Raw genomic sequence first — 27,725 nt, 5'->3', positions numbered from 1 at the left:
TTAGGGTCAGGGATTGGGGTTATGACTAAGGTTTGGGTCAGGGGTTATGATTAAGGTTAGGGTCAGGGATTAGGGTTATGATTAAGGTTAGGGTCAGGGATTAGGGTTATGATTAAGGTTAGGGTCAGGGATTAGGGTTATGATTAAGGTTAAGGTCAGGGATTAGGGTTATGACTAAGGTTTGGGTCAGGGGTTATGATTAAGGTTAGGGTCAGGGATAAGGGTTATGATTAAGGTTTGGGTCAGGGATTAGGGTTATGATTAAGGTTAGGGTCAGGGATTAGGGTTATGATTAAGGTTAGGGTCAGGGATTAGGGTTATGATTAAGGTTAAGGTCAGGGATTAGGGTTATGATTAAGGTTAGGGTCAGGGATTAGGGTTATGATTAAGGTTAGGGTCAGGGATAAGGGTTATGATTAAGGTTTGGGTCAGGGATTAGGGTTATGATTAAGGTTAGGGTCAGGGATTAGGGTTATGATTAAGGTTAGGGTCAGGGATTAGGGTTATGATTAAGGTTTGGGATTAGGGTTATGATTAAGGCTAGGGTCAGGGACGAAGGTTATGACTAAGGTTAGGGTCAGGGATTAGGGTTATGATTAAGGTTAGGGAGGGCAAATGTGATGTAAATTGTGTTTCACTCATACAGATCTCACACATATTTTAAGAAACTGGAAGGTCTTGGCTTTCAAATGAGGTGTGTGGCATACAGGCTGTAAACTCTCTCTCTGAGATTTGGATATGCGTAATCGCTAACCCTATCTCTAAACCTAAACCTAACCCTCAGCTGGCAGGTAACAGGTTATTCTATTGTCTATTGTGAGCTTTTTAGTTAAACTTTGCTACTTTCTTCACTTTAGTTTGAGCTGTCGTCGTCCTTGGAGCAACATAATAGTGAAAGAAATGCCCGACATTAATGCCACCAAAAAGAAAAGTGTATAAAATGAACAAACGAGCTGAACTTTCGAGCAGCTAACGCCAAATTTTATGTTTTTCCAACATAAAAAGCTCATGAACACAAACTAACTGGGGACAATTGCATCACATCTTTGGAAAACGAGCGCCCCAGTCCCCCCTGAACGCAGCACTATGTCTCTCATTGTCCATTTCTATTTAGATTTAAATAGAAATATAATCTGCACACCCTCTATATTTAGATCATGTGAATGTGGAGCTGCAGCAGAACAATGGCCTCAGACAGAGGAATGAATGTGGCCCAAGGAACATATTTTGTCATCATGTCGACTCCTGCTAACTTGGCCCATTGCCAAACGTCAGGGGTAGGCGACGTCAGGTCCGGGGGCCAAATTCGGCCCTCCAGCATAAGACTTTAGGCCCTCAAGAGAATTTTGAAGAAACATTTATTCATAAATCATAGACCAAATATGTGAAAAGGACTCTAAAATGTGAAAAATACTGTCGATATTTTCACATTGACCTGCAAAACACCGCTTTAGGTCATATATTATATAAAAAGGTGCTACAATTGTGAGTTTTGGCCCTCACAGACTGGCCTACCCCTGCCGTACCAGTGTTCATTTTGACATATTGAACATATTTTATTTTGACTAAACTGTAATTTAATTTTAGTCAAGATTAAGTCAAAAAAAAACTTTTCAATTTTAGTCTAGTTTTAGTTGACTAAAATGAAGACTAATTTAGTCGACTTATATTTATAATATTCATTATAATCATATTTAATCGTGGTCCCCTGCTTCTTGGAGCTGCTCCACATGAACAAAGCTCAGAGGTCATTTGCCGCACAAGGCCCAAAGCTGTGGAACGCACTTCCGGTCCAGCTCCGAAACATCACAGAGCTGAGTGTTTTTAAATCACAGTTGAAGACACATCTTTTCAGAAAAGCTTTCGAATTCATAGCCACCGACTCGACTGCTGTTTTTATGTGTTGTTGTATTTATTGTTGTCTACTGTGATTCTTGTTTCATCCTGGAAAGCGCTCTGGGCACCTTCTGGTCGTTGTTGGGCGCTATACAAATAAAATTTGATTGATTGATCGATTGAGACCTGTTCATTTGGCAGAGAATTTAAATGATATGAGGCTTTTTCAGACGGTCAATAGAAGTTTGGATGATTTTAGTCTCTCCCTTTCATTTTTATTTAGTCTTATTTTAGTCGTCAAAAATATCTGGACATTTTAGTCACAGTTTTAGTCTCATGAGAAACTTTAGTTTAGTTTTAGTCCAATTTTAGTCGTCAAAAATATCACTTTGACTAAAATTAAGACTAAATATTTTAGTCGACGAAATTAACACTGTGCCGTACGTTGAATATTACAGCGTGTCCTAATGGAATATACACCATTGAAATAGTTAAACCATCACAGATCACCATTTTTTGATTGATTTACTGACTTATCTGTGGCTCTCGATGAAAAACATTCTGACACCTCATGGTCTAAGCATTTGTCTGGGAAACGACAGGCCGAGTCCAGTGCGGCCCTGTTTAAAGCGCCTCACCTGTTCAAGCCTATGATTATGAACTACAATGTAAGCTCGGCATCATTCTAACTCTCCTCTTTAGCTTTAATCACTTAACACGCGCCGTCTGCAGCCCCGTCCACTTCCCTGCCCCCTCACCTCGAGTGGCGTAATCACTCCAACTTCGGCGTTTTGGCCGTGCGGAGGGGTCAGCCGCGGCGTGCATGACTCGCCACTGCAGACTGTGACCCGGCGCACTGGGAGGAGGTTAGTTGCTGATTAATTTGCACGCAGCCTTGAACCCTCGCGGGGCCAGTGGACTCGGCAGACTATTGACCGAGTTGTGTGCTAAAGATAAACTTTTCAGCGCAACCGTGTAACCGTGCGGGGTCAATTCCTCCGCTGCAAAAGAAAAAAGGAACGTTGGAAATGGACAGGAATGGAGAACCTCACTCCATTCTCCACTCGTTCAGATGTGTTAAAGCTTTGTTTCACACGCTTTTTCTGACTGCATTTCCTGGAGATTCTAATTTTAGGTCACATGATCACGCGAGAGATTAATATGTCACTATCCAAGGCTTTCTAAGCTCCAGGAATCAAAGTTTGATCACGCTTTGGTGGCACAAGTGTTATGTCCTGTGTGCGACCAAATGAATATGTGATGAACAATCTGTAAATAAAGTAAACACACTACAAAAAGTAGACATCAAGCATCGGCTTAAATGACTTGAATTGAGGAAATGTATCTTGTTTTGAGCGGTTTTCACTCATTTAGACACTTTTCCTGATCGGACCCAGTTTACTTTGCTTGTTTGAGGACATTTCAGACCAGTTCTAGGGTAAATCTCACTTGAAATAAGAAATTAAGACCAATTTTCTTACCCCGTTGGCAACGAAAATGACCTGAAATAAGGACGAAATGTATTGAAACGAGTCAGAAACATCTCAGAACAAGTGAAATAATCTAGGACAAATGCCCAACTACATCTTAACCAGTCAAAACAACAAACATTTTGATTATTATGCTCAAATTGAGATGTTTATACTGATCTAGTTAAATACTTTTTGCAGTGTGTAACAGTTGCTTTAGAATAGAGATTATTTTGCTTGTTTGAGGACATTTCAGACCAGTTCTAGGGTAAATCTCGCTTGAAATAAGAAAGTAAACTTGCCAATGAGATAAGACCAATGTTCTCACCCCATTGGCAAAGAAAATGACCTGAAATAAGGACGAAATGTATCGAAACGAGTCAGAAACATCTCAGAACAAGTGAAATAATCCGGGACAAATGCCCGAGAACTTCTTAACTAGTCAAAACAACCAAAAATTTGGATTATTGTGCTCAAATTGAGATGTTTATACTGATCTAGTTGATTACTTTGAAAGCTACAACAAGGAAACAAAGTGTATTTTCTCTCTTTGTGCTGAAATATCGTCTAACTGTCCAGGCCGTGCTCCCCCTAAGTCCCACGGTTACCCAGGTATAGCCTCGAATCATACCTTTTTTGCCTGACGCCTGATTTAGCTGGATCACTTCAGCGCCGTTGTACATTTGTAATACAGAAGAAGAAGTGAATTTTGTGCAAAGTGTCTCTTCTGTGTTGAGAGATTGAGAAACGGGCCTTCATTGACCACACACATCTTCATTAACACTGGCACACATAAGAAAAAACAAAGATGGGCTCCACAGTAGAGAGAATTGCGCCTATACTCACTGAATTCAAAGATGGACTGACGGGTTTGGTGTAACCGTGATGAGACATTCTGTTTTGTGGGCGCTGTGAGGTGATGGTTCGGAGATTCAACGAACACAAAAGGCCTGATAATGCTCGGCTAGAACAGTTCGGGAGTGATTGGGAAAATGTGAAATAAGATGCAGCCAAGACACAGTGTATCCCGAGCATGAATATGTAAAGAGGGGTGTAAACGCCCATGTCTGTTCGCCTTGCACGGTCTGGGAAAAGAAAAAAACACCAGAAAAAGATGCAAGAAAACAGAAAATCGCTTAAACAAAGTAGAAATCTGTTTAATTCAATAAAATATCAAGTACAATCAAAGCAATCCTGCCTCTCACTTTTAAATAATTAGACGCATTTCATTCATTGCCAATACTATTACAAAGAGTTGCATCATTTCACTGCAGCACAAACTCTCTTGCCATGACAACCGCTGCTCCAGATCCGCCAGAAAACGCAGGGATGCACGCGCACGCACGTCCAAAAAAAACCCGCACAGACACACCGCATGTTACACAGAAATGTTACTGAGGCCGAAGCGAGGGCGACATGTGGGGAATCACGAGCCGATTGCGCAACACACGCACCCCGCTCGCTCGCGCGCAGGGAGAAGCGTCCTTGTAAACTGTGGTCGTACCGTTCAACACTCGGCTCAGTGGACAATAATTTAAAGTCTGTATGAGTCCATATAGGGTCGAGGGGGGGGGGGGTTGCCTAACATTGTCCCGTGGCAGACAACAAGTTTCTCAGCGTGGCCAGCTCGCGGGACAGCTGCTCCACGCGCTTCTGTAAACGGTCGTTCTCCGCCGCCAGTTCCAGCACTTTATGTTGCGTCTCCAAGTTGCGCATTTTGGCTTTGTCCCGGCTTTTACGCACGGCCAAGTTGTTCCGCTCGCGCCTGAGCCGGTACTCGTCGCTGTCCTTGTCCAGGCGCTTCTTGGACTTGCCGCTGGACGTCTTGTGGGACGGCGAGTGGCCCGAGGCGGAGGGCGCGGGTGTGCCGGGCGGGCTGGAGCAAGTCGAGGACGCGGTGGAGATGTTCCCCAGGCTCCCGCTGGGTGTGGAGTAGTGCATGTAGGGCCGCATGTCGAACGAGGAGCCGTTCTCCATCTTCGCGTCCTCGCCCTCGTCTCTGTCTGCGGGTCTGTCCTCGCGGGGCTCGTGCAGCTTTGCGTACTGTGCGTAAGACTCCCTGGGGTCCCTTAAACTGTCGCAATGACTCGCTTCGAGGACCGCGTAGTTCTTGCAGTTTTGCAAAGCGCCCACTCTTTTAATCTTGCTCTCGGCCAGAAAGTCTGGGAAGGTGTCCCCCTGAGCCTGCGCCTGCGTGGCCAGCTGTGGATAGTGCAGAGCCGAGTCCAGATACGCGCCAAAGTCTATGGCTCTCTCGCGCTCCTCAAAGCCCAGCTCCGTCATGGAGTCGCCGAGCCGCCAGTGAGAGCCGCTGATCGGGGTGATGATGCTGTCTCGACCGTGGAAAGCAAAGCTGCCCTCGTCGTAATAACCGGCCACTTCCATGGAGCTTAACACCCACCGGATTGCAAGAGCATTGAGGGCTGGGAGATCAGCCCACACTAACTCTGTTGAACTGTGACAGGCGCGCGCCACTTGTGTGACTGTGGAGAGAGAACACTTTGAGAATGCAGAGGTCGGAGTTTGAGGAGATTTGACAGGTCTTCCTGTCTCCTGGGGTTATAAGAACTCGCGGAGGCGGGGCTTGGCAGGGCAGGTGTCTGACGCACAGCGCTGCAGCCAACCTGCACAGCCCGGGACTTTTCATCAGTCATTAGGCTGTGAGACGAGAACCAAGGCAATAGGTCAGGCTTAAGTCTGCCTCAGAGGGAGTGACGGGCTCTCGACAGGCTGAGAGGCGTCATGTTGGAAGAGGGGAAGAACTGTCTAAGATCTTTGACAGGCTGGCAGTGCAGAAAAGCTTTGAATAATCATTTGTAGTAAAGTCTTAAAGTTGACAGCACAGCATTGATGTTGACGTTATCTCTGTCCACGCGCAACAAGCTCATAACAAAAACAACAACGTCATTATTGATGTGGCTCATACATGTCTGACACACAGTTATATAGACCAGCTCCGACCAGCTGCAGCGAGTGAAGCCCATTTTAAAATACAATATGTTCTGGGGGTGGAACTTTTGGTCGGCTACATGTTAGTAACAGAAACACAAAGCGGAAGCAGCATAAGAAGCCCAGTGGTCTCCAAAATAATAACACAACATAGGCAACTGCACTGACACACGACACACAGACGTAAACGGAATGTCCCGAGTTCACGGCTCTCAACTTTATTGCCTCTTGGGTGAGCACTTACTGCCACCTACTGGACAACTGCACAAACAGCAAGAGCCTGGCCAACTAACTGAAACATAATATAGATCTTTTCTTCCCTCACGCAGGTACATCCCCTCTTATAGACCTAGAGCTACACAATCCTCTTGATAACAGCTAAAGCCGATGAGGGCTGGATACCGTGATTTATTTATTTTTATACCAGTACTTTAATTATATTGGTTTACAATACTGATAACGGACAAACACTTTCTGCGATACCTTTACTAAAATATGTGACATCTGGAACCTTTAAACTGAATGATAATTTACTGTTACTTCATAAAAAAATATTTCCTTTAAACTCTTACCACCCGCCTAAACCAAATGCATTCTTCCTCTTTGGCTATTACTATATAGGCCTGTGTAACACCTCATTTTGGTCACTTTTTTGTTGAATTTTTGTTGAATTTTTGTCACATTTTTGTCACATTTTTGTAGAATTTTTGTCATTTTTTTGTTGAATTTTCGTCATTTTTTTGTTGAATTTTTGTCACATTTTTGTTGAATTTTCGTCATTTTTTTGTTGATTTTTTGTCATTTTTTTGTCACATTTTTGTCACTTTTTTGTTGAATTTTTGTCACTTTTTTGTTCAATTTGTGTCACTTTTTTGTTGAATTTTTGTCACTTTTTGGTTGAATTTTTGTCACTTTTAGGTTGAATTTTTGTCACTTTTTGGTTGAATTTTTATCACTTTTTGGTTGAATTTTTGTCACTTTTTGTTGAATTTTTGTCACATTTTGTTGAATTTTTGTCATTTTTCTGCTGAGTTTTCGTCATTTTTTTGTTGAATTTTTTGATTAGGGTAAAGCCAAACTGGATAAAATGGGATCCGTTCAGGTGGGAGTTAAGAGGTTAAATAATTTGTATCATCTGCTTCCATAGAACCCCAGAGGTCAGTAAACGTATCTTAGCATGTCAAACCAGGGAAAATAGCAACATAATTGTGCTTATGCCCTTGAGATAATTTCATCTAAAATGTCATTTGCACTGTGGTGTGAACCTGACTTCTGACACGCACAAAGAGACGCGCTTGGAGCCGGGTGGAGTCCGGAAGTGCGGGCTGGATCCAAGCAAAGCGATTAGCTGCTCTGGTGTAAAGCCCGCCTCTGCTCTTCGCCGATTGGCTACTGGCTCAAAACATTTGCACCCAATTGGTCTAAAATGTGACACTGTCCATCGGCTGAGAAGTTGACAGTTCGATTGGTTCAGAGCAGAGGCATAGAAATACAGAGAGGACAGAACACCTGCAGACAGCCATGATTTAACAGACAGAGACAGTGACAGGAAGCCCTTTGAGGCCACTCCCTCTATTGGACTTATTTTAAATGAATATAATAAACTACAGCAGGGGTAGGCAAGTTTGTGTCATGAGGGGCCAATTTTCATCATAGCCAAAACACCAAGGGCCGAACCTCACTATTGTAGCCTAAAGTTCAGAACCATTTTCTGCAAATCCCAATGTTTTACATCAGTGGTTCCCGAGCCGGTTCTTCCTATACGCAAACTACGCAAGGTGCGTAGGGCCCCCGCAGCCGCAAGGGCCCCACATCTCAGTCAAACTACGGTGTTGTTTCACTGATTAATCAACGCGTTGTTACGGGACAGGCTCTTCCAGCGCGCACTCACTCTCCGCCTACTTCGCCACATATAAAACCAAAACGGAGCAGTCTGCAAGTGGATGAGCAGGAGAGACCGAGCGCCTTCCCCCTGTCTCTTCCAAAGTGCGAGTGCTTCTCCGCTCGTGTCCCGCTCGGCTGCCTGTGTCCCGGTGCTTCGCCTCATGCGCGGCTCCTCCGCGGCTGCATCATGTCACCGTGTCCCGAGTTTTGGGCCTCACTCTCATTTAAACTCTCTTCTTATTGAGTCTGGTGAGTCTGGAGCATCAGGACAGTAGTTTGGCGAGTAGACGAGAGTAAAAAGCCGTTCTTGGCCTTTTTGTTGAGTTGAATCCACATGGTTCTCATGAGCACAGTAACTTACAGTAACTCTGGTTCTCTGAATGTGCACAGTCTAAAACGGGTTGGGCGACTCACAGGCAAATTGTCAGCGGTAAGACAGAAACAACTGTCAGGAGCAGGTTTCAGTTAGTTTTAAATCAGCGGTTCCCAATCTGTGGGTCAGGGAATGGGACCATTTGCCATTTACTATTTTAAAAAGGGAAATAGACTAGTAATCGTCCTAAATCCCAGTCTCACAGTGGTTTAGTGGTTAGTGGTCCTCACACAGGGCCTGAATTGAGGTCTGTATGTTCTGCTTCTGCCCTGGAACAGTGGAACTGTTTTGACCATAAATGGATTCTCTCTTCGTCGAATAGCCATGGGACGCTACTGTAGGGCCCCAGAAGGGCCAGCACCGGCTCTGAGTGGTTCTAAAGTGTTCCGGCTCCGAGACCCGCCATTACCTTAAAGGGGGGTTATTATGCAAAATCGACTTTTTCAAGCTTTACATCATGTTATTATGTCACTCCCTCATTAAAAACATGCCTGAAGTGTTGCCTTGGCACATTCACGTATTTCGATCAAGCTTTAGACCTTGTTCTAAATAATTTAGCTCAAAATAGAAGAAATGACAGAAACCTACTTGAATTAAGAGATTCAATCTAAAGTATGAGTAGATTTGGTCGGGTCTTAGATCAGATAAAACATCTCATCGCCAATGGAACAAGTCATGATTCTCTTAACTCAGATTATATTGTATAATTTCAAGTGAAAAACAAATCTTTGTAAAGGTAAAAGTTCATTTGTTTGATTTCAAAGTGGGTTTTAATGCTCGTTCCATTGGCATCAGCATTTGTATCCTACAATTTTTCACTCTTTTTTGCCATTTTCTGGTGGAATATGACCTCATTTATCACACATAAATAAAGTCAGGTGTTAATCGGGCCCATGTGGATATTTTCTCACAGCAGATTGTTCAGTAGAAGTGAAAAAACGGCAGTTGTAGCAAGCGCTAGCTAACCGTTAGCATTAGCCCGATGCTAACATGTAGCATCAAGTTAGCATTCTCCGTTATTCATGTATTTATGGGATGTTGAACCACTTTGCTCCTCCCCATGTCTTTGTATCATTATTTAGTAGAAACTATGTTCATATTTCAGCATTTGTTAAAGTAGTTTTTGAATAATTAGAGAAAATATACATGTTTTCCCCCTTGACTGTTTTCAAACATGACCATAAATGCGACGCCGTCTGTATCTATACCGTTCCAAGATGGCCGCGGGGTCGTGACGTCGTCAGTCACGGGTCGCCACGACAGCGGCCGCTCTCGTGCGCTAACTCACTCCGCCTGTTCCTGGCTGCGAACGGAGCGAGGCTGCTGCTGCCGTGAGGGGCTGGGCTCGCACTGGAGAAATGGCGAGTACGGAGAGGCAGGACGGGCGTGGGGCAGAAACACCGAGCCCAGGGACGCCAGCATCGGCCCGGGCTGTGGCCAGATGGGGGCCACAACACGCCGGGGCCCGGGAACTCGCCAATTTATACTCGCCAGGTGAGAGTCGAGACGTTTCCTAATCCCGGCGCGGGGGTTACGAGACACTGATTAGAGCGGGGTGACATAACTGAGCTGCATTTTGAGTTTCATAGTGACATTGGCAAACTGAACTTGGCGGACACCAAACTTACACGGCCACACTGCGGGCGTAGCTCGAGTTCGGTGCGCAGCATGGTCGTAAACGTAGGCTTTTTGTTGGATGAAGTTGTTTGCGAGCTCTGTTTCTGACGTTACTGTGCGCGCATATTGTGCAGCTACTGTAACCAATGGGCTATTGTTACCGTTTGTGTCACAACATTGTTCTGATCTAGTTGGTGTTTGCGTCTGTTCCTAAAAAACAATACGCCTCAACTTTGTTTGCAAATACTGGTGAGGTCCCAAAGGTCCACGTTCTTGTAGTTAACTGTCAATTTAACGACTGATCTGGCTCAGGACTGGCCATATGTGCGTTCTGGGAGAGCACAGGAGGGACACTGGCTCCAGGGCCACCAGTCCCGCCTCAACCGAGCTTTACCCAAATCTAAAAGCTGAGAAGAAAAGCATCAAAATAGCGACAAAAAAAGGAGGAGAAACATGAGAGAAACACGGACAAAAAAACAACAAAAAATTATAGAAAAAATCATTAAAAATTCAACAAAGATGTGACAAAAACTCAACCAAAGAGTGACAGAAATTTAAGAAAAATGTGACAAAAATGTGACAAAAATTCAAGAAAAATGTGACTAAAAATCAACAAAAATTCAAGAAAAATGTGACAAAAATTCAACAAAAATGTGACAAAAATGTGACAAAAAATCAACAAAAATTCAAGAAAAATGTGACAAAAAATCAACAAAAATTCAAGAAAAATGTGACAAAAATGTGACAAAAAATCAAGAAAAATGTGACAAAAAATCAACAAAAATGTGACAAAAAATCAACGAAAATTAAACAAAAATTAAACAAAAATGTGACAAAAAATCAAGAAAAATGTGACAAAAATTCAAGAAAAATGTGACAAAAAATCAACAAAAATTCAAGAAAAATGTGACAAAAAATTAACAAAAATTCAAGAAAAATGTGACAAAAATGTGACAAAAAATCAAGAAAAATGTGACTAAAAATCAACAAAAATTCAAGAAAAATGTGACAAAAATTCAACAAAAATGTGACAAAAATGTGACAAAAAATCAACAAAAATTCAAGAAAAATGTGACAAAAAATCAACAAAAATTCAAGAAAAATGTGACAAAAATGTGACAAAAAATCAAGAAAAATGTGACAAAAATGTGACAAAAAATCAAGAAAAATGTGACAAAAAATCAACAAAAATGTGACAAAAAATCAACGAAAATTAAACAAAAATGTGACAAAAATTCAAGAAAAATGTGACAAAAAATCAGCAAAAATTCAAGAAAAATGTGACAAAAAATCAACAAAAATTCAAGAAAAATGTGACAAAAATGTGACAAAAAATCAAGAAAAATGTGACAAAAATGTGACAAAAAATCAAGAAAAATGTGACAAAAAATCAACAAAAATGTGACAAAAAATCAACGAAAATTAAACAAAAATGTGACAAAAATTCAAGAAAAATGTGACAAAAAATCAGCAAAAATTCAAGAAAAATGTGACAAAAAATCAGCAAAAATTCAAGAAAAATGTGACAAAAAATTAACAAAAATTCAAGAAAAATGTGACAAAAATGTGACAAAAAATCAAGAAAAATGTGACAAAAATGTGACAAAAATTAAACAAAAATGCTACAAAAAGAAAAAGAAAAAAAAAACATACAAAAGGTGACACAACACAGCAACAGCGTGAGGAAAAAGGTCAGTTTTGTGGGTCTTCGCTTTCAAATGAGGTGTTACACAGCCAAAAGACGACAGAATGCATTTGGTTTAGGCGGATGGTAAGAGGTTAAAAAATGTATTTGTGGAAGTGTCACAATTACGCTAATGTGGGCCAGGCCGATCAGAGTCCAGGGCTGTTTCTCAGTCCCAGTCCGCCCCTGATCTGGCTATAAATGTAAACCAGGACTAAACCCATCGCCTGATCCATCACCAACTTGCAGGGGTGATGGATGAATTGGAAGTTACTGGACTCAAATTGGTGCCATCATGATTGACCCCTCTGTGTACAGCCCACATACCAGAGTCTGTCACGTGGGGCAAGAAGAATCACTGAGTCACAAATGAGTCTCACCATTGTACTCCCATTACACAAACTATACTTTACACCTCAATACACGCTGCGACCAACCTGATCCAACACATATTTCAGGTCCAACAACTATTTAATTTGGGAGCATTGCTTTTTCCTCAAACTATTTGCATTTGGTTATTGACCTACTTCCCCGACAGAACAGACGAACCACGTTGAATGTTGAATTGGCCCCATTCACTCGCGCCGTACCAGCCGCCCGGTTTGAACTTTGTGTCGGTGTAAGTCGTCAGCAAAGTTATAGTAGCTTTATATCACGGTGTATGTGCTGCTCCACTGCACTACGGTGATAATGAAAAGGACAGATTGTCTCGTCATGACGGCACATTTCAAAGTGTTACAAAGATAGACAATGCTCTGAGTATTTTGATCAAGTATAATATAATTGTACTGTAATATCGTCAACTCATCTCTGCTGCACAGCTCTGTATAAAATCACTTCTTTGTCTTGTCAAGTTTAAAACTGTTTCCTTGATCAAAATGTTAAACTACCGTAAATTCTCTAATACTGGCCTGTATTCCATTAGCGGCCGGGTCTCTGACAGGGGCCGGGTCTCCGACAGAGGCCGGGTCTCCGACAGAGGCCGGGTCTCTGACAGGGGCCGGGTCTCTGACAGAGGCCGGGTCTCTAACAGAGGCCGGGTCTCCGACAGAGGCCGGGTCTCCGACTGAGGCCGGGTCTCCGACAGAGGCCGGGTCTCCGACAGAGGCCGGGTCTCTGACAGGGGCCGGGTCTCTGACAGGGGCCGGGTCTCTGACAGAGGCCGGGTCTCCGACAGAGGCCGGGTCTCCGACTGAGGCCGGGTCTCCGACTGAGGCCGGGTCTCCGACAGGGGCCGGGTCTCCGACAGAGGCCGGGTCTCCGACAGAGGCCGGGTCTCCGACAGAGGCCGGGTTCGCGGCTGGCGGAGGCAAATTAAAGCCGGTCTCTAAAACAGGCCGGGGCTTTTATTAGAAACTATAGCTGTAGAAATATTCCCCATGTTAGGAATTTGTCTCATACTCGTCTAAATGAAAACTCACGTGCAGGAAGTAAACAAACGTCCCGGGCCGAGGGGGACACTGCGGAGGAGCTGATCCGAGCGTAACTTTGACACAGATTTAGCCACTTTTCAAACCTCCTGTGACTATATTTGGAAACAGGGGAAGAAACAAATGTTGTGTGACCCTCCAGGGTTTTAATAAAGTCTCCATCGCGTCTTCAAAGCACGTCCAGCTGCTCCGTGTGCAGGTCAGTCCCACGCCTCAAAATAACTCCTCCCATCAGCGCGAGCGTCTCGTCTTCTCTCGGGTCAGTCTCATGATCGATCACAAACACAAACGCTCCGTCTAAACTCGCCTTTACACAAGATAACAACAAATAATCCGGTCCACTACGTTAACAGCAACGAAACACTTCCTGTTGTCTCTTCAAAATAAAAGACGTCAATGTTCCAGCCGCTGGGAGAGGGTTTGAAATGTTAATTAATAAATGAACCTAATATTTTAGGTGCAAATGGACACAAATCTCGTTTTTCTTCGTTTTCCTGGTCGTCCGTTTTGCTCCAATAGAAATAAAGGCCTGTCTCTAATTGTGGCCTGGTTCCAATAAAGGCCTGGTCCCAGATGCCCTTGAGTGAATAAAGGCCCCGGCCTATATTAGAGCATTTACGGTATTATTTTTCACTTAATAAGAGAAAAGTCTGGAAAATCTCACATTACCAACTCGTTAATTTTAAATGTCTTCTCTTTCAAGGCAAGAGGTGTCAGGAGTGGATCTGTGTCATCCTTTGCTTTTCTCTAATGGCCTTCAATTTCATTCACCTCCTCGCCAATTTCCACCTGGGCCACGTCTGGTACATTTTCTTGGCCATGGGTAAGAACAGAGTCGTGCAATAACTATCCAGGGCACTTTCTTCTGTCTCGCTTCTTTTCCACGTGTGATATTGAAATGGTTTGACAGTTGCAGGTATACTGACGGCCGACTTCGCCTCAGGACTCGTCCATTGGGGCGCTGACACGTGGGGGTCTGTGGATCTGCCTGTGTTTGGAAGGGTGAGTGTCTGCTGCTGCAAACTGTAAAGCCTGGGTGAATATCAAGCAGTTTATTGCACTTTAAACTTGTGCTGTGGCTTTGTAATACACTTCGATATACTGGCAGTAAAGTTTCATGGAGAGATAATGGCTCTAAAATGCAAACCACTGTCAAAAGTGGGTGGTAGGTTTTGATAAGGTTCTAGGGCAGGTAATGCTTTGAGGTACAGTTAACTTGTGTTATTTAACCTCTTACCACCCGCCTAAAACAAATGCATTCTGTCCTCTTTGGCTATTATAAGTAAGTAATGAGGTGAGTAACACCTCATTTGAAAGCTAAGACCCACAAAACTGATCTTTTTCCTATCACCTTTTGTATGTGTTTTTTTCTTCTTCTTTTTCTCATTTTTCTTGAATTTTTGTTTTTTTGTCACATTTTTGCTGAATTTTTGTCACATTTTTGTTGAACTTTTGTCGAATTTTTGTCGAATTTTTGTCATTTTTTGTTGTTTTTTTGTCATTTTTTTGTTGAATTTTTGTCACATTTTGTTGAACTTTTGTCATTTTTATTGTAGAATTTTTGTCACATTTTTGTCACATTTTAGTGGAATTTTTGTCACATTTTTGTCACAATTTTGTCACATTTTTGTCACATTTTTGTTGATTTTTTGTCACTTTTTTGTCACTTTTTGTTGAATTTTTGTCATTTTTATTGTAGAATTTTTGTCACATTTTTGTCACATTTTAGTGGAATTTTTGTCATTTTTTTGTTGAATTTTTGTTGAATTTTTGTCACATTTTTGTTGAATTTTTGTCACATTTCAGTTGATTTTTTGTCACATTTTTGTTGAATTTTTTGTCACATTTTTGTCACATTTTTGTCACATTTTTGTCACATTTTTGTCATTTTTTTGTTGAATTTTGTCACATTTTTGTTGATTTTTTGTCACATTTTTGTCACATTTTTGTTGAATTTTTGTCACTTTTTTGTTGAATTTTTGTCACTTTTTTGTTGAATTTTTGTCACATTTTTGGTTGAGTTTTTTGTCACTTTTTGTTGAATTTTTGTCACATTTTTGTTGAATTTTTGTCACTTTTTGCTGAATTTTTGTCACATTTTAGTTGAATTTTTGTCACATTTTTGTCACATTTTAGTTGATTTTTTTGTCACATTTTTGTTGAATTTTTGTCATTTTTTTGTTGAATTTTGTCACATTTTTGTTTATTTTTTTGTCACATTTTTGTCACTTTTTTGTTGAATTTTTGTCACATTTTTGTTGATTTTTTGTCACATTTTTGTTGATTTTTTTGTCACATTTTTGTTGAATTTTTGTCACATTTTAGTTTATTTTTTGTCACATTTTTGTTGAATTTTTGTCACATTTTTGTCGCGTTAACATCCTTGTTTTCTTCTCAAGAAGCTTTTTGATTAGAAAATAGGATCCGTTCAGGTGGAAGGTAAGAGGTTAAATGTAAGGAACATCCATTAGGTAAATGTGTGCAGGCTGCCAAACTTCCTTGTCAGGAGTTCATGAATAGGTAATGCAGGGGTTTCTCCTATGCATATTTTATGTCTGATGAAGGGCCAGCTCCTCGAACGTCACTTGTGATGATACAAGAATTGAATTACCTAATGGCGTTGTCGTGTAGATCTTCTTTCACAGTCTTTTTTTGTTTGTTTAATTTGTTGTATGTAATCCACAGGCGTTTATAAGGCCATTCCGAGAGCACCACATCGACCCCACAGCCATCACGCGACACGACTTCATTGAGACCAATGGAGACAACTGCATGCTCACCTTAGTCCCTTTAGTGAACATGGCCTTCAACTTTCTCACCCTCTCTCCTGGTATGTATCTACTGTAACATCACAGTTTCCTATCTTGATTATGAATTCTATTTCACTTTTTCAGATTTATAGCAAAATAAATAGAGCTTTTAGTAATCGGTAAAGGAACAGGCCACCGTGTTTGCAGATTGAGATATGATCTTACCTGAGCTTAGACGAGTTGAAGCGTAATTGTTGTTAAAAACACAGAACATCCTCTCCTCATGGACCCAAACGGGGTGAAGTTCAAAGCGACCAAGCTCTTCCACGTTTTCCCTGTTTAAACACGGTTACATGAGCGTTTACACGATCCAAGTACAGGCACACCAGTGTTAATTAGTCTTTTGACGAATATGTAATTCGGTTTTAGTCTAGTTTTAGTCAAAGAAAACTTTCAATTTTAGTCTTGTTTTAGTCGACTAAAATTACATCTCAATTTAGTCGACTAAATTTAAGACTAATTTAGTCTTTTGTAATATTCATTATAATCATGTTTAATCAAGGTCCTCGACTTAATGGAGCTGCTCCACATGAACAAAACTCAGAGCTGATCCTTTGGCAGAGAATTTAAATGATCTGAGGCTCTTTCAGACACTCAATAGAAGTTTGGCTGATTTCAGTCCAGTGTTAATTTCGTCGACTAAAATATTTAGTCTTAATTTTTGTCAAAGTGTTTTTTTTGACGACTAAAATTGGACTAAAACTAAATTAAAAGTTTCTCATGAGACTAAAACTACGACTAAAATGTCCAGATATTTTAGTCGACTAAAATAAGACTAAATAAAAATGAAAAGGAGAGACTAAAATCATCCAAACTTCTATTGAGCGTCTGAAAGAGCCTCAGATCATGTAAATTCTCTGCCAAAGGATCAGCTCTGAGCTTTGTTCATGTGGAGCAGCTCCATGAAGCAGAGGAACAAGATTATCATGAATATTATCAATGCAAAGTCGACTAAATTAGTCTTAAATTTAGTCGACTAAAACTAGACTAAAATCGAATTATATTTTCGTCAAAAGACTAAGACTAAAACTAAATAAAAATATGTTGTCAAAATTAACAGTTTTAGTCTCTCCTTTTCATTTTTGTTATTAGTCTTATTTTAGTCGACTAAAATATCTGGACATTTTAGTCAAAGTTTTAGTCTCATGAGAAACTTTTATTTTAGTTTTAGTCCAATTTTAGTCGTCAAAAATATCACTTTGACTAAAATTAAGACTAAATATTTTAGTCAACGACATTAACACTGCTGGACAGTCAGCCAGACGCTGGACTTCCTGTCGGGGATCGTTTACTTTCACAACTACCAGGTCCCACACAAATAAAGAGAAGCTCAGGATCTGGTTAAGGACAAAGAGTTACTGATGGAGTCACAGCAACGTGTTACAAACATCATGTTCACTGTGAATCCTGCCAGCGGTCGTAAGGGGCGGAGCTTTTATCTTAGAGCTAAAGGCTAGTGTTAAAAAATGATATTATGAGAGAGTAAATAAGAAAAGGTCCGCACGGCTCACTTAGCTCCCAAGTAGGAACGTTTTATTGTTGCTTACACCGAGGTGACGTTTTGGGCGTCCTGGCCCTTTTCTTATTTACTCTCTCGGTCCGGCTTTTCAGATTTTGTGGGATGTGCGTGTCTTCCCCCTCTACAAAAAATTATAGTACAGCATGTAAATATTATTTAAACTACTAACAGGACGGTTCTTTTTTGCGCAGGCTCGTTCAAAACTTTGCGCTAGTTTAAATTTGTATTGTGCTAGCTGCGTTAGTCTTATATTTTTTATCCTGCTCCAGCCACATCCGAACTTTTACTCTCTGTCCTTTTCCAAATCTTGAGCTATCGCTTCATTTCTGTGGGACCTGCTCATTTTGAATGGGAAGAGATAACGGACAGGAAGGACAGCGTCTGGTTTACTGTCCTGAAATCACGTGGGGTCACTGTGCATAGAGCCCATTCCTTTAGGAACAAATTAGGGAAGCTCATTCTGCTCGATTTCTTTAATCCATTAACCTCTTAACTCCCGCCCGAACCGAGAGCATTTTCTCCACATTTTCTTTACCCAAATCCTGTAGGCCAGTGTAACGCCTCATTTGAAAGCTAAGACCTACAAAACTAAATTGATCTTTTTCCTCACATTATCAGATTTTTTTTCCATCACTTTTTTTGTTGGGCAGTCATCTCATTTTTGTCAAATTTTCGTGACTTTTTTGTCAATTTTTTCGTCCATTTTTTGTCACTTTTTCGTCAATTTTTTTCACATTTTCATCCTTGTTTTCGTCTGTTTTGTCGCTATTTTCACACCTTTTTTCCAGAAGCTTTTAGATTGGGGTAAAGCTGGAGAAAAAGTGCTCGGTTCAGGTGGGAGTTAAGGGGTTTAACTGATTATTTTATCAAACGATTGTCGATTAACTGTTAACAGTCGGCTTAGTGTCATTGTATGGGACATTTTATAGATTGTAATCACTACTTTCTTCCCAGAAATAATCATGAAACATGGTTAAAAAGTTGAATTACTAATCAAAATACTGAAAATAGGTTTGTAAACTTCAGCAGATGCCACATTTTATGCTTATTTGCACTTCAATTATACTATATTTCCCCCTGACATGCAGCATAACGATTAACTGTTCACATACCTTTTAAGCCCATAATGTCTATCTCTAGAACAAATACAAAGACGGACTTTTTAATAAACTGCTTTCCACTCAATAATATTGCATTGTACTTCTTCAAATAAGGCCGTGGGAACCCAGGGTGCTGAGGGCGCTGCAGCACCCTCTGGTGGATAGTTTGTGAACTGCAGGCAATATCAACCCCTTAACTCCCACCTGAACCGAGCACATTTCCTCCAGCTTTACCCCAGTCCAAAAGCTTCTGGAAAAAAGGTGTGAAAATAGCAACAAAACTGAGACGAAAACAAGGATGAAAATGTGAAAAAAGTGAGAAAACATTGATGAAAAAGTGACAAAAAAATGTACAAAAAATGACAAAAATGGACAAAAATATGACAAAAAAGTGAGAAAAATTTGACGGAAATTTGAGAAAATTTTGACGAAAAAGTGACAAAAAATTTAGAAAAAATTACAAAAATTGACAAAAATTTGACAAAAAAGTGAGAAAAATTTGACAAATTGAGAAAAAATGGACGAAAAAGTGATAAGAATTTGACAAAAAAATGTGAATAATTTGACGAAAAAGTGACAAAAAAGTGATGAAAAAAATCTGATGCGAGGAAAAAGATCAATTTAGTTTTGTAGGTCTTAGCTTTCAAATGAGGTGTTACACTGGCCTACAGGATTTGGGTAAAGCTGACCTGGAGAAAATGCTCTCGGTTCAGGCGGGAGTTAAGAGGTTAATCAATAGGATTTATGCACAGAAAAAGTATTTTGGGGGTAAATTTTGTCCCTCAGCGCCCCCTAACTAAAACATCTTCCCACGGCTCTGCCTTCAAACTCCAAACCAGATGCTGCAGCGCTTTTAGAACTGAGCACACCACATTTTTCCCAATCCATGTGCGCAAAGTGAAGTTAATGAGCAGCACCGAAAAACGAACCGAGAAACAAACCACGGGGTGCAGAACTATCACTTCCCTTTTGTGGAAGATGACGCAGCAAGTCTGTCTTTTGTAAACGTTCTTGTTGTTTTTCTGATAACTCGGTTCAGATCAATATTGTAACACGCCTGTCGTCCAAGCCTTCATCTCCCACTCTAAATGCGACGCAGCTTCCGAATTCTCGTCAGTGAGCTCTCAGTTCTTTCTTTCCAGCGGAGATCTACCGTATCTACCCGTTCTACTGCTACCTGTTTGCACTCGCCATCTTTGTGACGCTGACGAACCAGATCCACAAGTGGTCGCACACGTACTTCGGGCTGCCGCGGTGGGTGGTGTTCCTGCAGACCTGCCACATCATCCTGCCTCGAAAGCACCACCGCATCCACCACGTCGCCCCCCACGAGACCTACTTCTGCATCACAACAGGTCTGTGAAGAGTTTAAGGGACGTTTCAGGATTTTTGACATAGGGCCTCATTTCCTAGTTATCCAGAGTGTTGCTTTTTTTTTTGTAATTCATGCGGTTCTTATATTTGAAGAGTTTCGTGGCGCTAGGCTAGTGCATTTCTATGGTATCAGCTAGCCTGCATTAAGAACAGTCTGACCTGCTCCACAGAGCACCTGAGGCAAATCACTTATAACGCCAGACTAACCATATAAATGTCTGTGTCCATAGGATCATGTTTGGAATATAACTGACCTGCATCACATGAAAGATCGCATTTTGAGGGACTATTTTCTAGCACAGGGGTCCTCAAACTACGGCCCTCCACTTGTAGAGCACAAATCCCTGAGTATGTCAAAAAAAAGTAAGTTTCTAGCCCATTCCTGTGCAGAGATAGGATATTTTAACTAAATAACCAGTTTACTCATTCCAGCCACTAGGGGGCAATTTGAATAAATAAAAAATAATTCCACAGGTGTCCAGCAGAGGGCACTTACATAAGAGATCAGAATATAAACACATTATAGCCACGTGGTAAATGAAGCTTAACCACCACAGAGTGTGGAGAGAATGAATAATGACGACAGTACTTTGAGAAACTTGTGACACAGGCTTGTAAAGCACAATACAAGTATAAGTTCTTTTAAATGCAAAAATGGTTAAAATTACTCTATCGATAGAGACGTTTATATGGATAGTCTGGTGTTATAAGTGATTTGCCTCAGGTGCTCTGTGGAGCGGGTCAGACTGTTTTTAATGCAGGCTAGCTGATACCATAGAAATGTGCTAGCCTTGCATTAGCCTAGCACCACGTAACTCTTCAAACATAAGAACTGCATGAATTACAAAAATAAAATCTCCAGAAATCAGCAACACTCTGGATAACTAGGAAATGAGGCCCTATGTCAAAAATCCTGAAATATCCCTTTAAAGCTTAGCGGCGCTCACACAAAAGCCAGAATAAATTACCTTGAGTGAACTGACGTTTTGCTTCCAGGCTGGTTGAACTACCCTCTGGAGAAGCTGGGATTCTGGCGGAACCTGGAGGATCTCATCCATCGAGTGACCGGAGAGAAGCCCAGGGCGGACGACCTGAAGTGGGCTCATAAAGTGAAGTGACCTGCTCCCTACCTCAAAGACAACGACGGCTCTTTTTCCAAGGCCGTTCATCCCGTTTTTTGCCTCTTTAAAAACTCTACTAATTGGAAAGGAATTCTAACCGACGCCATAGCTTTACGTCTTGCACATTTTATCTAACCTTCGGGAGGAGGGCTTTATCGATCGGGTGTCACGCCTTGTATCTTATGACTTGTCTAACATCAACACATCGCTTCTTTTGGACATGTTTTTACTAAGATAAGTTGATGAAAACACCGAAAAATCACTCCAATATTCCAAATGATCCTAACAAAAAATACTTGAATATAATTATTTATTGTGTTTGACTAACAAAATATTTAAAAAATGTCAAGAGTGTAATTGAACTCACAATATTTCAATGAAGAAGTGCTCGATGTATCGAAGCTGCTTCACCTTAAAATGGCACAAAGGATGACGAGGCCTTTGCTAAAAATAGAGATTAGGAGCCAGTGCTGATAGGGAATGAACAAATAGATTGCTGTTACATTATTTAATTCTTCTAAGAAACCTTATGAACATTTTGAAGCCCAACACAGCCACGTTTCTTGGTGAGATGATGGGCCTAAAATACAGTTACTGAACATAATGTCGAAAATAGATTGGTACAAGTTCCGTCCACCAGTGTCCCAGTTTTCACACGGTGACTACTATACAAGCTATAATGAACATACTCATTAGGTATCGCTCGCTTCATTTAAAGGAGAGCGACCTGTATTTATTCAAACTGCCTTATGTACTCATGCAGTAAAGACGTTGAGGTAGGGGTGGGCGATATGGCAGAGAGTGAGAATCAGGTTGAGCCTAGACGTCGATTTATTACGATTCTTCAATTCAATTCAGAGACAGGGTTTTGATTTGATGCTGCACATAGCAAGTGCCAAAACCAAGACAACATGGATGAAAACAAACCCTAAGCGCTTAACTACTCAAATCTGTTCTTTTTCCGCTCTAAAGACAAAGTGAAGGCATCAAAGAGATGACGTGAATACTTTCCCTGGGATTATTAGAGGTTTCTCGTTCTTGCGGAGCCTCCATATCCAGTATGTAAGACAGATACAGACGGCATCTCGTCATAGAAGGGGGCGTGGCTTCGCCGAGGGGGAAAATAGAATCTTTAGAGAAACACAATTTTTCACTCTTTTTAGCCATTTTCTGGTGGAATATGAACTTATTTATCACATAAATAAAGTCAAGTGTAAATCGGGCCCACATGGATATTTTCTCACTGCAGATTGTGCAGTAGAAGTGAAAAAACAGCAGTTGTAGCAAGCGCTAGCTAACCGTTAGCATTAGCCCGATGCTAACATGTAGCATTAAGTTAGCATTCTCCGTTATTTATGTATTTATGGGCTGTTGAACCACTTTGCTCCTCCCCATGTCTTTGTATCTTTATTTAGTAGAAACTATATTCATATTTCAGCATTTGTTACAGTAGTTTTTGAATAATTAGAGAAAATGTACATTTTTTCAAAATTGTTTTCCCCCTTAACTGTTTTCAAAAATGACCATATATGGACGATTCCAGAGATGTCGTCTGTATCTATCACCCAGAGCATCTTACATTGATACAGACGGCATCTCTGGAATCGCCCATATATGGTCATTTTTGAAAATAGTTAAGGGGGAAAACAATTTTGAAAAAATGTAAATTTTCTCTAATTATTCAAAAACGACTTAAACAAACGCTGAAATAGGAATATAGTTTCTACTAAATAATGATACAAAGACATGGAGAGGAGCAAAGTGGTTCAACAGCCCATAAATACGTGAATAACGGAGAATGCTAACTTGATGCTACATGTTAGGATCGGGCTAATGCTAACAGTTAGCTAGCGCTTGCTACAACTGCCGTTTTTTCACTTCTACTGAACAATCTGTTGCGACAAAACATCCAAATGGGCCCGATTTACACTTGACTTTATTTATGTGATAAATAAGTTGATATTCCACCAGAAAATGGCAAAAAAGAGTGAAAAATTGTGTTTCTCTAAAGATTCTATTTTCCCCCTCGGCGAAGCCACGCCCCCTTCTATGACGAGATGCCGTCTGTATCTATGGTGACAACTCTCATCTCTCAAAGGGAAGGGCTAGAGTTCAGCTTTGCGTGGATCTTCGCAGTCTTGATCCGTGTCACGTTGCCCACCCCTGCGCTGAGGTTCAATCAGAGCCAGTTTTCTGTCGGTCGAGCTGTTCTGAGAAGGATCTCGGGCTGAATCCTCTTGTGCCAAACGATCACAGCGGGACGCCACTCCTCGAATCTAATGTAGACTTCAGGGCTAAACGTGCACAAGTAATGTCTCCACTTGCCTTGACACGTCGGCCATATTGGTTCGGGCTTCAGTGAAGTTTGGCGATCCAGAACTTTCTTCACTTTGTAATGTTGTGTCGAGACCATATTTTTCGATTTGTAAATGTAATGTACAGCCGTGAACTATGCAGTGAAGCGAGAGGCCCTTACCTTTATGTCTTAGATTTATCATTCGATTGAAATGCCTTTATTTTTGTAGTTTACAGAGAAATTGAGCTTGCATATTTGCAGTGGCTTCAGAAAGTCTTTAGACCTCTTTTACTTCTATGTTATGTAGCAGCTAGCGAACATTGTCCATGAAATGGCATTAGCAAAAAAAAAAAAACAAATGGAGAAAAGAGCGGCGGGTGGAATATCTCCATTAGCCTCTCCATTGGTTTATTATTATGGTCTGTGCAATTTTTCTTTGAATACTTGCCACTTTTGATGACATCACATATAATAATTAAAAGCATACATTGGAAAAGTTTTTATATTAAAGGTATGGTAAAGGGGTATGAATACTTCCTGAACCCGCTAATACTGCATGACAAAATCCTTTTTGATGATTTAGATGTTAAGTAGACATAAGGATGCATGCATTTGGCATGTTGGCTTGTGCAAGCAATACACACGGTCACCAGCCTCTTACGGTCTGAGGGCCGGAGACTTTTGAACACTCCAAGTGAAATATTTAAGTCGGTTCTTTCATATTAACCAAAAGGCCTATAGTAAATCTACCAGAATATTTATTTCCGGGGTCTCCAACCTGCAGCTCTGCAGCTTCCCGAAGGCTTTCCACATTTCTGTGTAAGGTTGAGTTGAATTTAAAGGAATAGTTCACCGTTTTTCCATACTGAGACATGTTCTTACCTGAGCTTAGACGAGTTGATACGTACCTGTCTGGTCTTTGTGGGTGCCCTTGGAAGAGCGTGGTCGCTTCCAACTTCACCCCGTTTGGAGCTATAGGAATACATTGGGAGAGGCCAAATGCTAACAACATCTTTCGTCTTTTTGCGTGACTGAGGGCATGCAAAAAGACCAGACAGGTACGCATCAACTCGTCTAAGCTCAGGTAAGAACATATCTCAGTATGGAAAAACGGTGAACTATTCCTTTAACGTATATCGTATAAACCAGTGGTTCCCAAAGTGGGGTCCGGGGCCTCAGGGGCACTACAGAGGGGCCCCCAAAGCATGTATATAAAACAAGTCCAATGAAAAAAGTTCATTTTGAAAGGAAAAATAAATTTATTTGGACAAACGCACCAGTTTAAACCAGCATACTGTCATTGCTAGATTAGTTAGTTTTCATGTCATTTTAGCAGCTAAATAATACAAATTCCTTTGAAAGGCGTAAATTATTATGATTTGTTGGGCCCCAAAAGATTTTCTGAGCAATAAGACTTTGGAAATGGCTGGTCTAAACAACTCACGTATGAAGCAACATTTAGAGATTCCCTTTCCCTTTGTGCACTAAATAACTGAGCCTATTGAGGATAAACTAAATTTATTCTATTCCCATGCGCTGAATCCTGGCAACTAACTGTCTAGAGTGAACTCCCCATTAGTCCCATAGTTAAATATCCTGAAATCATTCTCTTCCGATTTCATTTCATCAATGTAGCTCATGGGGAAGAGGCTTGGAGACCCCTTATTTATTTCACTCCCAGTTTTAAGACAATTATCCATGAACGAATGAGTGCAACAAACACCAAATCAATAATGGTCCTGAAAATGGTAGTACAGAAGCAATGGCGTAACGGATTCCTGTTCAGAATCCTTTCTACTTGGTTATCTTATAGGTCAATGGTCGGATTGCACAATGCTAGTGGGATTTTGTAAGGACAGGGTCTCTTTGCTCGGTGATATAATGTTAGCTAGTCTTGGGTGGCAATGTGCATCTAATTTAAAGCCTGAATTAGAGAAGCTTTTATATTATGAATACATTTATTCTTTGCTTTGTAGTAATACTTAAAAAAAAACAAAAAACATTGGTGATAATAGACAACATGCGTATTTACTGGTAGCTATTACAGCGTAAACCAAGTGGGCAATAATGTGTATACTCTGTAAATGAAAATGAAATAGGTGTGTTTAGAAATAAGCCATAAGACTGCAAAGTTTGTGGACATTTATCGGTTTTTGAACAGGGGCGTGTCCAGTTTTTCTTCACTAGGGTGGCACCAAGGGGGGCTTGGTTGTTCTAAGGTGTCACCAGGACCAGCTCATATATTTAAGGCATTTAGCAACATTTTAAAATATTTCAACACTTAATTTTCTGTGCTTTTTTGTGGTAATATAAGAAAAAAGGTAATTCGCTGGTTCCTGACCCCCCAATGTTGGCCACAATCTGGACCCGCCCCTGGTTTTTGCTTTCGCCCAGTGATCAGAGGACCACAGTGAGAGATCTTGTTTTAATAACTGATAAAAATAGGACTGATGCTATTTTTGAAGCACAGTGGTTTGTGGTTCTCTTTTTTTTCTTTCTTTCTTTTCTTTTTTAACCATAAACAAAAGGGTTGAAAACGCCTTTGGTGCACACTCAAGCAATAGATTCAGAACAAGCTTCTATTTTATGAAGATGCATTTTGTGATTCGTTTCCTGCTTCAGCTCCTATAAAGTTCTCGGGGGGAAAAACACGGTTCTTTAATAGAGGATTCTTTTGGATAAAGCCGTTAGTGAGGGAATGAGAGGATATATTTTGACGTGTTGGGTTAGGAAATACTGTACTTTTGTATAAAATCAATTGTTCTTAAATGGCCTTATCCCCTTTTACTTGATTTATTGAAACTGTTGCCAGCATTATAAGAAGCAATCCACAGAATTGAAAAATCCCTTTACTTGACTATTGATCTTCAGTCAAGTCCCATTGTGATGGCGTGTGTGTGGTTGCCAAGTTTAGATATCAGAATAATGCCTTAATGCCTTTCAGTTGTCTTCTACATGCAAGACTCACAATGTAAATATTGAAAAATATTTATAAATAAACCACCAATGTTTATTAATCAACACGTTGTGCCTTTCTTTTTCTCTGTAACTACTGTAGTGCTGTTGGACATGTCGAATTCATCACATGCACACTGATGTAGCACCAAAGCCACATAATAAGTCTAATAAGAAACCACTAACAAGGAAAAGTAAATGGCCTCAGATAAAGTTCCATAGCGTGATCGCTGGTCATATGTGCTTCAGCTACAACAACGCTGTCAGATAGTTTTGATCACAGGGACATTATTAGATATTAAATAAAGTGGATTGGATTGGATATTGTTGCAGAGTTTTATTAAAGCCACACCACGTAGAATTTTACATATAAATACAATTGAAATAAGAGCATTTATTTTATGATAGATCATTTCATCATTGAAAAATACCTCCATAAATATACAAACAAATACGTGTTTTTGTTGTGAGCGGCTCAGCTCTCCTAAGACATGACTGTAGCTTTACCGGGACTGGGTACGTCTCCAGCTCGTCTCCATGGAGATGTGATTAAAGGCAGTAGAATTTGATATTTAAACAGGTCAGGTCCTCATTCAAATCTTTGATTATTCCCTGCAGTAATAGTATTGTTCTGTGTCGAGCTGGTCAATAGGAGCATGTTTTGCACTAATGGCAAGTTCAAAATGTTACGCAGTGTCCCTTTAAGGAAGACACACGTAGATCATAGGGCATTATCAGATGTTGTTGCAGTGTTATATTAATAAAGACACACTTAGATCATAGGTTCATTATCAGATATTGTTGCAGTGTTATATTAATAAAGACACACTTTCCCCTTAGAATACCTGACAATATAATACACGCCAGCATAGACCGGTTCTACAGAGCGTGGTGCACGTACTTGGATTATATTGGACCTGACCTTTCATCTATCCTTTTAAAAGGATTCTTGTACAATTGAATTGTATTATATACACTGTAAATTTCATCCACCACCTCCTATAATTTGTAAATATATATATATTCAAAGTTGTTGTTTTGTTTTGTTTTGTTTTGTTTTGTTTGGTGCCTGGTATAGGCACTGTCTTGTTTTGTTTTACTAAATCTAAAATGGCAATAAAAAGAATGAAAAAAAATAAAAAATAAAGACACACTTGGATCATAGGGACATCATTAGATATTGTTGCAGTGTTATATTAATAAAGACACACTTAGATCATAGGGCCTTATTAGATATTGTTGCAGTGTTATATTAATATTGTTGCAGTGTTATATTAATAAAGACACACTTAGATCATAGGGGCATTA

The 27,725-nt window shown here is 40.5% G+C and overlaps 2 protein-coding genes across 2 annotated transcripts; one reads left to right on the top strand and one right to left on the bottom strand.

Moving 5' to 3' along the window:
• Positions 1–4,776: 4,776 nt before the first annotated feature.
• Positions 4,777–5,850, bottom strand: cebpb (CCAAT enhancer binding protein beta). Its single transcript, XM_079558437.1, has one exon. The coding sequence runs from the start codon at positions 5,688–5,690 to the stop codon at positions 4,887–4,889; it is 804 nt and encodes a 267-aa protein (XP_079414563.1). The 5' UTR covers positions 5,691–5,850; the 3' UTR covers positions 4,777–4,886.
• A 3,966-nt stretch (positions 5,851–9,816) lies between these two features.
• Positions 9,817–21,325, top strand: peds1 (plasmanylethanolamine desaturase 1). Its single transcript, XM_079558843.1, has 6 exons — positions 9,817–10,005; positions 13,946–14,065; positions 14,153–14,244; positions 15,928–16,072; positions 19,814–20,026; positions 21,042–21,325. Exons 1-6 carry the CDS (start codon positions 9,870–9,872, stop codon positions 21,161–21,163), a joined length of 828 nt encoding a protein of 275 aa, XP_079414969.1. The 5' UTR covers positions 9,817–9,869; the 3' UTR covers positions 21,164–21,325.
• Positions 21,326–27,725: the final 6,400 nt, after the last annotated feature.

This window comes from Gobius niger (assembly GCF_951799975.1).
Source record: "Gobius niger genome assembly, chromosome: 6".
NCBI classification, from domain to species: domain Eukaryota; kingdom Metazoa; phylum Chordata; class Actinopteri; order Gobiiformes; family Gobiidae; genus Gobius; species Gobius niger.
Note: the sequence above shows the minus strand (reverse complement) of the source record. Positions and strands in the feature narration are given on the sequence as shown.

Excerpts from the sequence above, each read along its gene's own strand:
- peds1 (XM_079558843.1), top strand. The coding sequence starts at position 9,870 with ATGGCGAGTACGGAGAGGCAGGACGGGCGTGGGGCAGAAACACCGAGC. Across the intron at positions 16,073-19,813 it reads CTTTCTCACCCTCTCTCCTG|CGGAGATCTACCGTATCTAC; the intron begins GTATGTATCTAC and ends CTTTCTTTCCAG. Across the intron at positions 20,027-21,041 it reads CTACTTCTGCATCACAACAG|GCTGGTTGAACTACCCTCTG; the intron begins GTCTGTGAAGAG and ends TTTTGCTTCCAG.
- cebpb (XM_079558437.1), bottom strand. The coding sequence starts at position 5,690 with ATGGAAGTGGCCGGTTATTACGACGAGGGCAGCTTTGCTTTCCACGGT.